This window comes from Melopsittacus undulatus, chromosome 8, assembly GCF_012275295.1.
Source record: "Melopsittacus undulatus isolate bMelUnd1 chromosome 8, bMelUnd1.mat.Z, whole genome shotgun sequence".
Classification (NCBI taxonomy): Eukaryota; Metazoa; Chordata; class Aves; order Psittaciformes; family Psittaculidae; genus Melopsittacus; species Melopsittacus undulatus.
The window spans coordinates 56,399,743-56,414,999 of NC_047534.1; the positions used below are offsets into that span (position 1 = coordinate 56,399,743).

Here is a 15,257-nt window from a genome sequence, read left to right on the forward strand (position 1 = left end):
GAGCTACCAGGTCAAGTTAAACTGATCAAGGTCACTCAGTAAGATCTGAAATACTTAGCTAAACACCCTATGACTACCCAGAGACAGCTTTCTGGCCAAAACATCCGAATGTTTATCTCTTTCTAGAACTCATAGGGATAACTGGCACTGTAGTGCATAGAGTTTCTCAAGTATAGACATTTTTGATCATTCCAATAGTCATTTCTTTAGAAAAATCAGAGAATCAGTTTGAGAATTCCCCAATAAATCTAGAAGACCAGAAAAAGATATTTCCTTCCCCCTAAAAATAGGGTGTACTGAAGTAACTAGTTTCTAGGATATCTTTAACACAACATTGTCTTTTCAAACCTCTATTTAAAGTTGAACTAGAAGATAATGATCCTACCTTGATGGAAGCAACATGGAGTAAAGTCTCTCCTTTGTAATTTCTTTTGGCAATTGTGTTACTGCTGGGCAGCTTCAACACAGAAGGACTGTGTGGTATTCCTACTTGACTGCAAGTCTTAGAAGTAGATGGGGTAGAGGGAGATTCTGAAGGACTATTTATTGCTTGAGAGACTGCAGAACTACGTGTCTTCATGACGGTGTCAGTGAGTTTGGATACAGAGGAAGAAACCTGAACTGGTGTCTTGTGTTCAGTCACTGGGGAGATGGGGCTACCCTGAGGTAACTCCTCTAAGCAATCTGCCTGATCGACTGACTTCCCAATAATGCTCCTCCCAGTTCTTCTTGGTCTTTTAGACTGAGAAGCAACTGGAAGTCTGGATTGCTCCCTTTCACGTTTTAAAGGCACAGCTTCATTTTCCATTGACAGTGATGTCTCTGTACTACAATTTTCCTCCTTGCTGGCTTGCGGAAGGCACACAACCTCACTGTTATCTTTGTTTCCCGAGGATTCGACCTGTGGCAGTATTTCCACATCTTCTGTATTTCTGCTGGAGTCAGCTTCCTTTACAGCCTCCTGCTGTACTGCCTCTTCAGGGCTATTTGATTCTGGAGCGTACAGGACTACTGGTTGACTGCAGATGGTCACACACTTCTCCTTAGCAGTCTTCTCCTCAACTCTTCCTTTCTGCTCAGGCTTTTCCAAGCTCCACACTCTGTTTATGTCTGCTAGACGTTTCTTCTTCATCTTCTTACTCTGTTTCTGTGTTGGCTTTTTTATCAGGTTGGAGGGCTTTTCATGGGGAGGGGAAGAAACGAAGTCGTAAACTGAAGGCGTATCTTGAAAAGGGCCATCACTTTTAGTCTTAGAGGGACTCTTATTCACAATGCACCGAATCTTCCTACTTCTTGGGCTGAACCACATTTTTATCTTCTCCTTCTTATCCTTTTGTCCAACATCTGAGTTAGTTGGTGTGGATATACCTTCTGTCGAATCTAAGAGCAGCAGGGAAGAGGAAAAATATATAGAGTACTCTTCAATAGAACATTGCAAAGATTAAAACAATGAGAATAACGGTAATAACTGATGAAGTGTGACTAACTGCAACCTATGAGTGCCTTCATTTCATCTGAAAAAGACACATGTAATGGGTTTAAAACAGCTGGCTAGGTCACAGGCCACTCTGGAGCTGAGGGATCCCAGTGCAGCTAAAGCTACCCACTAGGCAAGCGAGCACTCTGGTAGAGAAATTCCTTCAATAGCTCAGGTTCACAACACAGCACATGCACAGATTTCTGCCCAGGTTAGAGAAAGGAGAGAAGCTGGTTCTCCTGCTGAAGTTTCCTTGGAAATAGGTTTAACAAAGTGGTCTGTGCATACACAAAAAAGCAGAAAGAATGTTCTAAAAAATATATTACAGTTGATCTGAAGATGAACAGGACAGAAAAACTGCAAGCAAGCAAGCAAATATAACATCCTGATAAGAATGTTGAACATTCCTGAGAAATTCTGACTGATTCCACAGATACAGCAGATGAATCAGAGCAACACATAGAAAAAAAGCTCTACATAACTGTGTCCTGTCATTAGGTCCTTCACCCTTTGGTAGTAAACAATTCCAACAAAGCTAAACCTTTTGATCATCTCAAACATTTGTTTTCAATATGTGGTGAAGCAATTTTATAAGTCACATCATCCAGCAAACTACAAATCAATAACCGAGATGAGAGAGGAATATCCTGTACTCCCAGTGCATGAAATAACAGTTGAGACCAAGGGCTATAAATGGTGTTCTCAATGGCTTAAGAATAAATTAAGAAACATCAAGTGATCTAAGTTAGACGTTAATTTAATTGGACAACTCTTTCAGTGCAAGAAAACTAACAGATGTTTTACAGGCTCCTCCTCTCAATAAGTTATTTTAGGTTACTTGGACGAGTCCTCCAAAGTCAACACAAAACTCATTCTTTCCATTGCCTCCAGCATCAGGGACCACCATTCACAAAAGTCTTGGTAATTTATAGTAATCAAACACAAAACCAATGTCAATTTTGCCTAGTGAGGCAAGCAGGGTGATATTTTTTCTTTAAACAGAACTAAGACCAAAATTCAAACCTTCTTGAAATAAACTATACAAAGTCTCAGTTATTAAACGTGACAGACACTGACTGCAACAATAGATTACTTTCACTCCAGTGCATTAACTTGCTACAGATAATTTGTTTTCTCCACACCTTCTCTTCTATTTGTGGTGTTAGAAACTATAGCCTGTTTTCCACAGTAAGCTGTGACAAACTCAGATAGCAGAGTAGTCCCAATCCCTTAGCCACAAAAAAATGCTTGAAATCTCACTCAGAACTATGTAGCTAATAACTCACCACCAAAATAATGTGATTTTCTTTTAAAGAAGTATTTCAAGGTTAAATGTTTCCTCAGTCTTGATTTAAACTACCCTACTTCCCACTTGAATTAAAATACCCTGCATATTGGGAGATTCAACTAGAAGATAAGTAAGGCATCAGACCAGAAGTGTCTTTAAGAATATAGCTTGAGGCTAGCTAATCAATCATTTAGGTATCTAAAGATAATCTAGTACAGAACTGCAGCTATTTGGTTTTTCTGTAGAGCTGCGCTTGGTGCAGAGATAAAAAAGCAGTGAAATTGAGACTGAAATCTCATAACTAGCTAGCCTTCAGAAAGACATCCTATCCAATTTCATTCTGACAATCACATCTAAAAAAAGGAAGAGCTTGATTGCAAACAGATGCAAAATATAAGCCACAGTTACTATTTACTTGTCTTGACTTCACTGTTTACACAACTAGCAGATTTCCTTCTAAAATATTTACCTTGCTAGAACCATCAGTCATCTCCAAGTAAAGAGCAGAATGAAATCAGCTTGCAAAAGTAATTTGAGCAACAGTTTTGCATTGGCTGGAATTCTTTTTGATGTGCATAGCACAGGAAGACTTTAAAGTCCAAGTGACAAATTCAATTAAAAGCACTGTCTTTCAGAAGTATGATTTAAAGCAGCATAACACAATGAAGTATTTACACTGGAAGCTACGTATGTGCCACTTCTGGCAGCAAGGAAGCTTGTGAGAATTTAACCACAAGGGTTCTTAAACTGACTGTTCATTACTGGTCACTCAGCAAGGACTTACTAGCCAGGTCATTAAAAATCTGCTGAAATAAATACTTTCCCAGGATTACTCTTCCTCACATGCAGCTACTTCAGGTGTAAGAATATGTTGGATGTCTTAGAACAGGGAGGCACTCCAAGAATATGATTAAAAGGCCATGCATACTGCAGAAGAGATCTGTCACATCAAGAGGCCACCCAGAGCATCTTCATGGCCTACTGGGGGCCAAACTGCAGTTTCTGCCAGGGAGTGGCAGAAAATGTCTCAGCTATTCTTCAATGACTCCACCTGTTGGAATACTCTGTAGCTAACATCAGCTTCACCTGAACAGTTCTGCCTAGCACCATCAAAAAACAGTATTCTTAAGCCTCTGCTGTTCTTTTCCTCCATTTCCAAAATGTACAAGGTAAGGTGTAGAAGTAATAAGGACAAATGGCCAATCTACACTACCTGAAAATTTAATCCTTTGATGCACCCAGTGCTGTGAAAAAGAGAGAGGAGGAACAGTGCTAAGAAGCTGAAAGGAAGTTCTTATGGCTTATTATGTAAATGCTAATTTATATGAAGAGGGTATTATCTGGTAGCTAAGTGCATTCAGTTAAACTACCTCCAGGAAAAACTGCTCTTTGAAAAATCAATCCAAAGGAATTCTTTGTTGTCTCCAAGTTGGAAGCCAGAGATTGTCTCAGCTGGAATGAAAACAAATTACTATATATGATTAAGATTTGTCTTTTTAATACCTAAGAAGCATCCTCCCAAAATTTTTTGAGATGCATTGAGACAAGTTAAATCAGTAAAACATGCCTTGCTAATTCTAGGTTTTAAGCATTTCCAATAGTGTAAAGAGTATTCACAACAACAGCATTGGAATCAGCCTATAATACGTGGAGTAAATTTACTCTCCATTATCTATTAAATATAACATTCATATACATAAAATAGTAACTGAATTCTTTATAAATTACTGATATGCACATAATAAGCAAAAGTTTTTCAATGCTGACATTTAACAGTTGAACTTCTGAAGCGTTAAAAGGCTTGAGAGTAGACAAAAGTATCAGGAGATACACAGTGCCCTGCAACTAGAGAGCTACATCTCTTAAGTTCTGCTGTAGTGCAGTATCAGGCTAGAGCAGGGGAAATAAGGAGCAATCAGAAAATGTGGTTTAGCTATCATTAATCTGCATCAAAAGAATATAATGATGCACATTGTGTGCCTTTCAAATTATTCTCTATTATGGGTTTCAGAACAGAAGTTGAGAAATCTCTTTGACAAACTAGTCCCTTATTAAAAATCAAAGGGAAGTGCTTTGCTACCATCTGTGCAACATTAGTGCCTTCACTAAAGTATTATTATTTAGCAAAATAAGTATTCAACACAGGGGGAAAAAGCGGAGAAATTCCAGCTATTCAAAACCTCATCTTTAGCTATTATAAAAAATATCATAACATACATGGAAATACAATGTAATCTGTTACAACAGGAGTTCAACATCTTTCCTTCCACATCAGTGAATGTGAAGCTAAGTTACGATACTATAAAGGCTATTCAAAAGTTAACCTCTCCCACTGTCCACCTGCATCAGCATGATCTTGGGAAGCTTTGACCAACACCTGCAAGATCTAGTTCTGTATTAGAGGGAACACTTCACTGAAGCAGATTATATTATAAATAAGGTAAAAATAATCTATAAACGGTTGTTGTGAATATTTAAAACAATCTCTTCTTTTTAATGAACATCACATAGAAAAATCTACTGAAGTATTCAGAAATTCAACTGCAAAATCACAAAGGTAAATCAACCTTCTTCACCTCAACTATACTTACACACTATGTCCATGATTCAACAAGTTCTTACCAATTACCCACCTATGAAGCCTATCATCCTAATAACTTCAATTCTCAAGATGGCTTGGATTTTACAAAATTAGAGCTAAGGGTTTTGAGATGCAGACGTCCCATCTATGAAGCCTGCTAGGCAGGTACCTTCCTATTACCCTCATAAAGGTACTAGCTAGGCAGTGAAAAGGTCACGCAGCCCTTCGCACCTTGCCACAGACTAAGGGTATAAACAAGTGAATTAATTTTGGGACTCAGCATTTGCTACCCATAGCTTGCATTTTCTAGCCAGTTTCAGGTAGAAAATTACCTGCCAATTCCCCATCAGTCACCCCAGTGCTATTCTGTAGTGTCATTTGCTGTGCTTCCCTTTAAAGAGGAAGTATTAGCTGGTTTATGCAGTCTTTTCTGAGTTACTTGCTGCTGCTTTTTAGAATGCACACACAGCCTATAAAAAGCCATGCTTATCCCAGTGGAGTACAAAGATCCCTCTCAGATCTGCTGTGGGATTTCAGGGTATAGGGATTTTTATACTTGAAATATTCAATGGGTGACTTTAACCCTATCCTCTTCAGTCACTGCAGTTCTGTGGGTTTTTAAAGACAACACACACACTTGCTGTGTTCACTAGGGCTGTTGTAGACAGTACAATGCATTTGTATTAGAAACCTCAGTGTCAACAAGGATCTCAAACAGAACCCTTGAGACAAGCCACAATTGTCTCAAAACAAGACATATAAATATGTAAAAGGGATATAAAACAGTATATGGAAATATTCCTTTGTCAACTGCTTCTCTTCCTTTCTTCCACAGACATTGATTTTTCAGTCTCTTTACTGGAACAGAAAATACAATTTCTGACCTTCTAACAAAAAAAAATTATTGTTGACAGGAATGTGGCAAAAATACAGTGCTTATAGAACACGAAAGCAATTCCTTAAGCAAGAGAGGCCCTGATTTTCCCAACTCAAACATATTTCACTTTGTATACATTAAGTTCAAGACATACATCTATAGGAGGTGACAGGTTTGCCAGAGATGAGTGACAAAATATCAAACAGATTTGCTCTCAAAATCTCTAAAGCTACAGCATTCTGTGATTTCCCATAGTACAGCACATAACTGGCTGTTCTAAGGGGTGTGCCCATACCCTTGGGTATCCAAATCATTCCTTACAGTGACCTGTCACCAACTCAGGAGGCTTTCCCTTTAACCTCAGTCTGAAATACCCAAAAGGCCATTAATCCTTAAGACACTGCAAAGACTACAAGTTATGGAAAGTAACCTCCACACTGGTTCATAACTTTAGCTCCTTTTAAGTATGTCTTCTTTTAAGTCAGAAGATGGAATGAGAAGAATCGCCTCATCTGTTCTGTGGTTTAGCCATATCATGCAAACTTTATTTTAGAAGAACTATGGGATTAAATGCATTATTCAACTTCTAGTGCACTAAAACATCAGACTGATTTTTAAGAGATAGTCCACCTGTAAGTCTTCCAAAGCATCTAAACAGTATCAATAATATGACCATGTTACATTTCAAACACTTTTATAGCATCACAACAAGCTCCTCACAGAGATTCTCTTCCAAATATGTTTTTAAAAGCCTTCACAACTTAAAATGCTTCCCTGAAATCCTATCTAAGGCATCATCTGTATTTCTGTCCCCCAGAAGATTTACTTGCCATAGGATTTTATATCTATAGAAAATGTATTCCTTTAGAGTTGGATATAGTCTTCCAGCCTCTTCACTTAAATACATTTTCATGTCAATAAAAAGCTACCCCATAAATGAACATGAAGGTGCTGATGGGATTAGATTTAGAAAAAGAACCTTTAATTTAGACAAACATATTAGGAAGCAACAATGAAGGAAAAATAACCTTTTTTGTATCAGATAGCTACATTAATGTTTTCTAAAAGTTGGTATTACATGAAATGCTCAACTCTGAGCCTGCAGAAGAGACATACATTCACCTATGCTTATTTCACTTAGCTTTTTCCTACTTTGACAATCAGCCTAAAATTTAATAGAGAGATGAATTCCCAGAGTACAATCTCCGCAATCTTCTAGCACAGTCAGCAATGACAAAATTCTGTTGCAGCAGACTAGCTGATTGGTAGGGACCAGCAAATAAATGAGTTAAGACTTGCTTCCTTCTCCTTTAGGCAGGAAACAGATAATTTTTCTGTGTGCAAAAACCCCAGACTGAAAACTACTGGGACAGCACACACGCCTCAGTGCACACATACACAAAAGGAGGAAAGGTGAGAGAATATATGCCCCTCCAAAGGTGTTTACACTGCAGAACATTACACATTTGTGCTCCCCTGAAGCACAAGACATGACAACTTGTGCCCCTGGTTTGTGCAACTAACTGCCACGTGACTTGGGAATCTATCCCACTTTTGTCTAATTTTGGAAGACAGATTCTAATGAATTATGGACTAAGCCACTCATGCGGATTTTTTAGTAAAATAGATTCAAAGAACAAGCAATCCATACAGACAGTTCTCTTCAAATCAAATTTTCCAAACATGATTCAGAGCATCCTTTCAGAATGTTAAACACGGCTGCACTGCTTATTCTCTAGCAAGCCTGTGAAATGAAACACAGAGGTCTGGATCCACCAGCAGTCCGAGACCCAGGTTTGCTCTTACCTGAGGTGTCCGCACCCAGGAGATGCCGCAGCCTGCTGCAAAGCTGAATCATGTTATCAAGTTGACGGTTTATCTCTGCATCTTGCACCCACGCTGGCATGTGGCACACTGGGCATCCTACGCCAACACAGTCACCCACACAAGACCTGAAAGTCAAATGTGGCAATCCATTATTCAGCATAAGTTATCTACTGTACTCACTATCACCCTTTTCATACCCAAATGCTCGGCAAGAATCTCTTATTTAAGCATTGACAAATCACAGCTGTAAAGCCCCATGAGTTAGTCACAAATAGAGGATATATTTATTACAGCAAGTGAAAATTCATAATCAAGCAAGCCAAGCCCAGAGCCCCACCAGGACACTGAATGAAAGTCATCTTGAATGCATGAAGACTTATCTTTTAACTCCCACTGATTCATGAGTTGATCCACATTTTCAAGGTATGCTAAAGCTCCATTGCTGTTTTGTCTCCTAATTAAGCTTGAAGTATCAAAACTGTGCATCATTCTATTCTGCAGCCTCCTTTTTAAGCAAGTAACAGAAAGACAACCCACAGTAAACTATCATTTGCATTTTTCCTCCTTAAAATTTTCTTGATATTGTGAAGTTTCACATTTCTAAACTCTTTTCTGCAAGTAGTCCCACCAGGATCTGCAGGTGGGCTGAGTATTCCATCACTTTTCTCCTTCAGAGCATTTGTATCAGAAAATGATCCAGGTGAGGTGGGTGGGCAAATGTTTACTCAGTAAAGGTCATTTAACACTTGATGCGTCTTAGTAATACTTGTCTTCCCATGTGAGCCTAAAATCTTTTATTTGTTTATCAGTCTACCGAGAAGACCTTATGATTTGCCACCCGAACTGCAACATTTAAGGGCCATTGTTAATTCTCAACTCCAATCTATCCTATTAAGTGCAGGTTATGAATTCAAATACCTAAGACTGAATTAATTTCAAAAATGTCTGTTATCTTACTACCATGTAGCACACACAATTCTAGCCAAAGGTATAAAGTTAAATGCGAGCAGATCGTGTTAAACATTCAGAGGAACAGTAATACCAACGTACTGCTATTGGGAGAGGAAGATCAAAGCCTGTACACCTAGACTCTTAACACATAGTCAGCTTGAAAGCTGACAGTCTTTCACCCCAAAACTAGTACTGTATCAGTGAACAATACCAGAGTTATAACTACCATCACTTTTCTTAAGTGAAGCGTTACTTTCAGATCTATTTTCTAAGCTAGCATGTCTCCCTCAAGCACCACAAAAGTATCATGTCTTAGTTAATTTCAAGACAGGAAATTTGCCATGTAAAAACTGCTACTAGGTGTGTTTTTACCAGCCTGCTCTTAACCAGCAAAGGACCTTGTGGTTCAGACACTGCTATGATTAGGAGACTGAAGTACAATTCTTGGCTTTGATATATTCTAGATGACATTGACGAATTGGCAAAGAACCAAACAGGTCTCATTCTCTAGGAAAGCTGGTCTCAGATTTCCATCTGTAAAAGGTAGTACAAAGGAAACGCAGAACGACTTTTATACAATGACATTTCCTAATTATGTCTAGCTACTGGGTTTTTATAGTTAATGGGTAATGACTGTAACTAACTTAGTCGAGTTACTCAGACAAAACTGCAGAAACTGATCTTAATAAATATCCCTGTCCATAATAAAACCCATGCTGAGGGAAAAACAGTTACATTATGTGTGACCTGATTATTGCAGTTCATTAGCTTCATATATTTCACTGCATACATCAGAAGCCAGCTTCAGCCACACACCCCACTCCTTCCTGGGTATATTAATAAATGCCTGTCTTTAGCACTGGAATCAAATCAGTTCATGTCAGAACACTGCAGATTTAATCCATGTTGTACCAAACTTGCTTGTAAACAAATTAATCTAAATTTCCTTAGGTTTATTTAAAAAAATAGCCCCTATCCAAGACTCAATCATCAAAGGACACATTACGTTAATGACTAAAAGGTCAGGAATGCAAATGAGGAGAGAGAAGGCATAACAGCAACTTGGTAAGAGCAAGTAAACTCTTTTCCTGGAGTAAGAAATAGCTATCAATGAGTGCTTAACATTCGTATTAGCTCTTTCCAGCCTCATAACTGCAAACTGCATCAATTTTTTTTCTTAGAAAACAGAAATAAAAAACCCCAAACTCACAAAAGCATAACAAAAAAATCGTTCAACAAACAGTAGGTGTTTTAAATCTATCACCCCTATACACACTGGGGGTTATCCAAAATAAAACCACAAGGCCTTAGATGCCCAGCAACTAAACAGTCATGTTTATTAAGCCACCCTTACATTACCCTCCATCAAGCTACACTACACCTGGGGAAATAATAATAAATAATAATTAAAAATAAATAATATAATATAATAATAAAAAATAAATCATAATAAAAAATCAGAAGGTATTTTATAAGGTAGATAAGAATATATTTAAAAATAACTTGTATGAGCTTCTGGGGGTTATTTCACCAAGTACAAATAACAAAATATTCTTCATGTGGCACAATCTTCTACAGCAATTGATGGTCAAGGCTGGGAAAGAACTCACATGTCTGTGTTAAAATGAATTTGTCCATCTTTTAATATATCCATACGAGAGAAAGAGATGGTGAAGGCATCTGTGCCATTATCAGTTACTCTTTAAAAACAAGAAAAACTTTTGCTAGTATTTTACTCTTCAGGCCTTCAACACTTCAACTTTCAAAACTTCAAGCTCCTCTAAGTAAAATGCAGCCAAAGACAGAGATTGGATACAATGCTGGGAGGAAGGCAGGACTTTATTCTTTTACTGACACGGCGACTACAGTAGTAACAAGAGGAAAAGGTGAGTATCTAGACTGGCTTACAAGCAGAAGTTTGGAAGGGCCTATCCTCCCCACTGTAACAAGCATAGGACTTTAACATACAGTTCAAATCTGTACTGTCCACAGAAACTGTCCAAGATATATGACTGATCTTTTAATTCCCCATGTTTGCATTTGCATGCCATGAACAGCAGTGGCATACACGACAGCCAGAAGGTTCCACCCACTGGCTTCCCCATCTGAGGTTCTGGAGCATGAACATTTCAGACTCTGACTGTACCAACGTTGCAATGAGTTATCCTAAGACAGGCCAAGTGATTACTGCCTCCTCAGAACTGCCCCACTGGCAGGATGCTTCTAGCTTAGCACTTTTTACCTGCTCTCATGTTGGGATGGGCATGAATACAGGAACAGTTACAGTGACAGATAAGAATGAGTGAAGCCATTAACATATCAGAAGGCTAATGCAATGACAAGCATCACCCAATCCTCTCAAGCACACCAAAACCCCCTTAGAAACTGACAGTATCTTTCCAGGCTGCTCTTTTTTGTTCGTTTTGAAAGGAGCAACAGGAAGAAGTTTGAGATTACAAGAAACGGAACTTTTGCCTCCTACCCCACGAGTGGCCAACCTCCCCCCACACCTCCATCCGAGTGAGGGTTCCCTTTAGCCTGACCAACACCCTGAAGCCTAAACCAGCACTCGGAAAACTTACAGGCAGAAGACGTGCTCGCACTGCCCCAGGGCCACGGGCTCTCTCAGGACACCGGCGCTGTAGGCAATGGAAAGAGAAACAGGGCACTTTTAACACCCGCGGCCTCCAGGCCCCGGCGCCAGCGGCGGCTCCGCTCGCCGGCTGAGGGAGAAAGGAGAAGGGGGGGCACTCATTACCAACGAGAGCAGCTCAGCGCTGCCTCCACCCGTGCCAGCGCAGCCCGGGTGCGGGCCCAGGCGGGGCCGGGCAGCGCCATGGGGGCCGCGGCCGGAACCGGCCGGTTCCCAGAGCGGCCATGCAGCGCTGCCCGCATCGCCTCCGAATTCCCCGCCTGACACCGCTGCGCAAGCGCGGAAGGGCGCATGTCCGCCAACGCGCATGCGCGGACGGAGGGGCAGCGCTTCTGCAGCGGGGCGAGGGGGGCTGAGGTACATGGCTGCCTGGGTGGCAGCCATAGTGCAGGGGTGTATAACGTCCATACAGAGCAAGCACCCAGCCAGTTGGGTCTATATACACCTCTCCAATATCGGTTTATCTATAACGAACAGATCTAATGTAACACAAACATCTGCCCAAAGGTGGCCCAAAAGGGCAGGAGGGCCCAGTGTCATGGTGCTGAGGGTCTCCTGTCCTCAGCAGGGGTGCCTGCTCCATGCCAGTGCTGGTCCACCCTAACTTTAAGCATCTAGTTATCTTCCTTCCACCCATTTACCACCTTCAGTCTGATGGAGGTTCTTCACCCATCACCATTACTTTGAGAGTGGTTTTTCCCTCAGCCCATTAGCACCTCAGGGTTCAGCCCAATCTCCAACTCTTTACAGGCTGCTGTTTCTGAGGTGGTAACTCCCCAGCCACAGCCCCTCCACCCCTGCACAGTGTAATTACTGAAGTACATAACGCAGTTACAGCAGGAATTCATCACTTTCAGGTAGAAATACTCCTAGCCAAATAAAAGATAGAGCAGGAATGCCAGGAGCGATTTATAACAGGCTTACTGACATTGCATGTCAAGAAGTGAATAAGCATCAAGCCATAAATCTCAGAGCAAACATGATTAAAGCGAGCGAGTTATTCTTTGAGGGAACTTCATCATAAAAGGACATGGCAGCGCGGAGCTGCAAAGTTTGGTTGGCAGCAGTTGTTGTAGAAAGCAGCCATCAGAGCAAGTCCCATTGTCCCGTTTGAAATGTCAAGTGAAAGCAGCAAGATGCTGCCATGGCATCCTGAGCAAGAGGATTAGTTTGACCACTGGTGACAACAGGGGCATGTTCCACAGCTCTTAGCTCATCTAGAGAGAAGGGCTTCTGCTTAGATGGTGTTAAATAGGGGCTGAAAACATTTATTAACAAGTTAGCCATGTCTTCCAAGGCGATTCTTCAGTTTTCAGGTCTTCTGCTTTGACAGTTCTTTCCCCAGATAGCCCTCAACACTGGGGATGGTTTAAATTGGGATTATTCCTTCTCTTTTCTTTATGGAAAGTTAAATACTTTGCTACTTATATTAGCCAGAGGTGCAAGGAGGTCAGCACTGTAAATGGAGAATTGTGCTCTCTTGATGTAGGAAAATTTGCTACTGTCATCTGGGGCAAGCCGTCATGTCGCAGGGTAAAACACCATCATGTAACTTGGATGGTGGCATATTCAGCCTTTGTTAAGTCAATGCTATCATATCTCTCAACCTGCTTGTTGCCAGCAAATGCCATCTTGGCATTCTCTGTGTTCATGATCACTACAATCCTTATCTATGATGAGCTGTGGAGCTGTGTGAAAGGTCTGAAAGGTCAACCAACAGCCTGTCCTTTGCAGGTGACACTGTGCTTGCAGAATCTCTCCAGAACCTGCAGGGAGAGGCATGGATGTAGACCTCCCCATCCACACACATCTCGTTTTCATCAGTGCAGAGAGGAGGGCTGTTTGTTGTCATCGACAGTGTAGTAGCAGCATCTGTGCTCTCGGATCCAGCTGTGAAAAGTACAGTTGTGTCTCTGTAATAGCCTGTTGTTTTCTAGTGCTCAGGAAACCCCCTGCTGTGTTAATAACACTGAGCAGTGTCCCCTTTGCTAACAGCCTGTTGTACCCAGTGATGGGGCTTCTCCTGTGAAGGGAAGCAGCTCTGAGGAAAGAAACAACAGCCACAGAGGTGAGCACAGAAGTAAAACAAAACCAAATGCAAACTGCACCTTGTTAAGAGATGTGTAGGTGTTGGATGCTCCCAGGCAGCAGGTGAGCATCCTCCTTGCTTATCTTAGAGGAAGCAGGCAGAGAGAGGTGACCTGAGCCTTGTCCTGCCCCAAGGGCAGCTTTTCCCCAAGCCCACCAAGGTGGGGGCTGGACACATTCCACAGTGCCTCTTCCAATCATGTGTGATAGCATCCAAACATCTGGATGCAGGAGAGGGATGACAGCAAGGGACACAGCTGGACAGGGCACCCTTGCTCCTTTCCTTGGGTTGCAGAGGATGGAACTGGGACAAGAGCAGGATCTGTTCTCTCACGCTGCCAAAATGAGGATAAACTCACAAAACAAGCTAAAACACTAATTTTACCCTTAAAAAAGAACAGTTGCCAGATGCAAGCTTCACATCCTACTCCCTTACTTAGCCATTGTGTAATCATCCCGTGCTCCAAAGAACCAGCGCCTGGCGCACCAGGGTTAGTGAAAGATGGCGAATGCCTTGCTGCCAAGATGAAACTTTAACACAATTTGAAGCCTTCAGCTCAGTTTACAAACAACACTTGATCCATAGATCTCTTGAGTCAACCTGGCATTTATGTTCACAAAATATGAGATGCCGATATATACTGTATAGGACAATAAAACAGATAAGTACCTCATCTTCCATCCCTCCCGCTGTAATACGTTTAGTGTCCCTCTCAATAAATCCATGTGTGCACATATAGTCTCCATTGTGCTGAGACATTACTTGCAAATTTACAAACATTTACAAGTAAGTTAAACTGAGACAAAGCACCACCCTGTGCTGGCAGCATCTAATACTTGTGCTCCAGAAAGATGTAAATGTCACAAGTGATTCATTCTCCCTAGCTTCATGAAGGTTAAGGAATTGGCGCTCTTGGAAATCTAAGAAGCATCTTCCTTTGCAGTGAATTACTGCAACCATTTGGACAGTCAGAAGCAAAAAAAAAGGATGCAGAGAACAGGGGGGAGCACGAAATACATCTCTAAATGTGGTTTATGCAGTATTTAAAGTACAAATAAAGCCATTCCAAGCAGTATAAGGCCCGAACACTTTAAAATAGATTTGTTGCCTGACAGAAAGCCAGTAAAGCGGTTTCAGCAGTGCTGTGATAGAGTGCAACAGTCGCATTTGGGACATGCATGAAGCAGGCGCTCCACACCCCACCGAGGCAGCGATCATCTTCCCCATGCTAAACTGATAATGTAGTTTTCAAACAGTGCAGGGCTTCAGAGCTGAGCCCGTGCTGACAGATGGGCTCAGCTTCTCAGCTGATGAGGGAGGTAGACATTCTGTGTCTACCTCATGCTTCATTTCAGAGCATTGCCCATCTGGTAAAGACCCGTTTATGTAAATACACCGGTACCTGATACTTTATTCATAGGCAAAGTTCCCCAGCTGTTCTTCAATAAATTCACAATCGTTAAGTGATTCATTGTGCAGCAGGAAGGAGTGTGCAGGGGGAAGCAGTTCCCTCA

The 15,257-nt window shown here is 41.1% G+C and overlaps 1 protein-coding gene across 1 annotated transcript in view; it reads right to left on the bottom strand.

Moving 5' to 3' along the window:
* The window catches only part of BARD1 (BRCA1 associated RING domain 1), a 43,468-nt gene extending 31,572 nt beyond the window's left edge, over positions 1-11,896 (bottom strand). The window contains exons 1-4 of the mRNA XM_005144951.3: positions 11,760-11,896; positions 11,584-11,640; positions 8,030-8,175; positions 386-1,380 (exon numbers count right to left, since the gene is read on the bottom strand). Of these exons, the coding sequence (XP_005145008.3) occupies positions 386-1,380; positions 8,030-8,175; positions 11,584-11,640; positions 11,760-11,896 (1,335 nt within the window). The remainder of the gene's footprint in view (positions 1-385; positions 1,381-8,029; positions 8,176-11,583; positions 11,641-11,759) is intronic.
* Between the last annotated feature and the right edge of the window lie 3,361 nt (positions 11,897-15,257).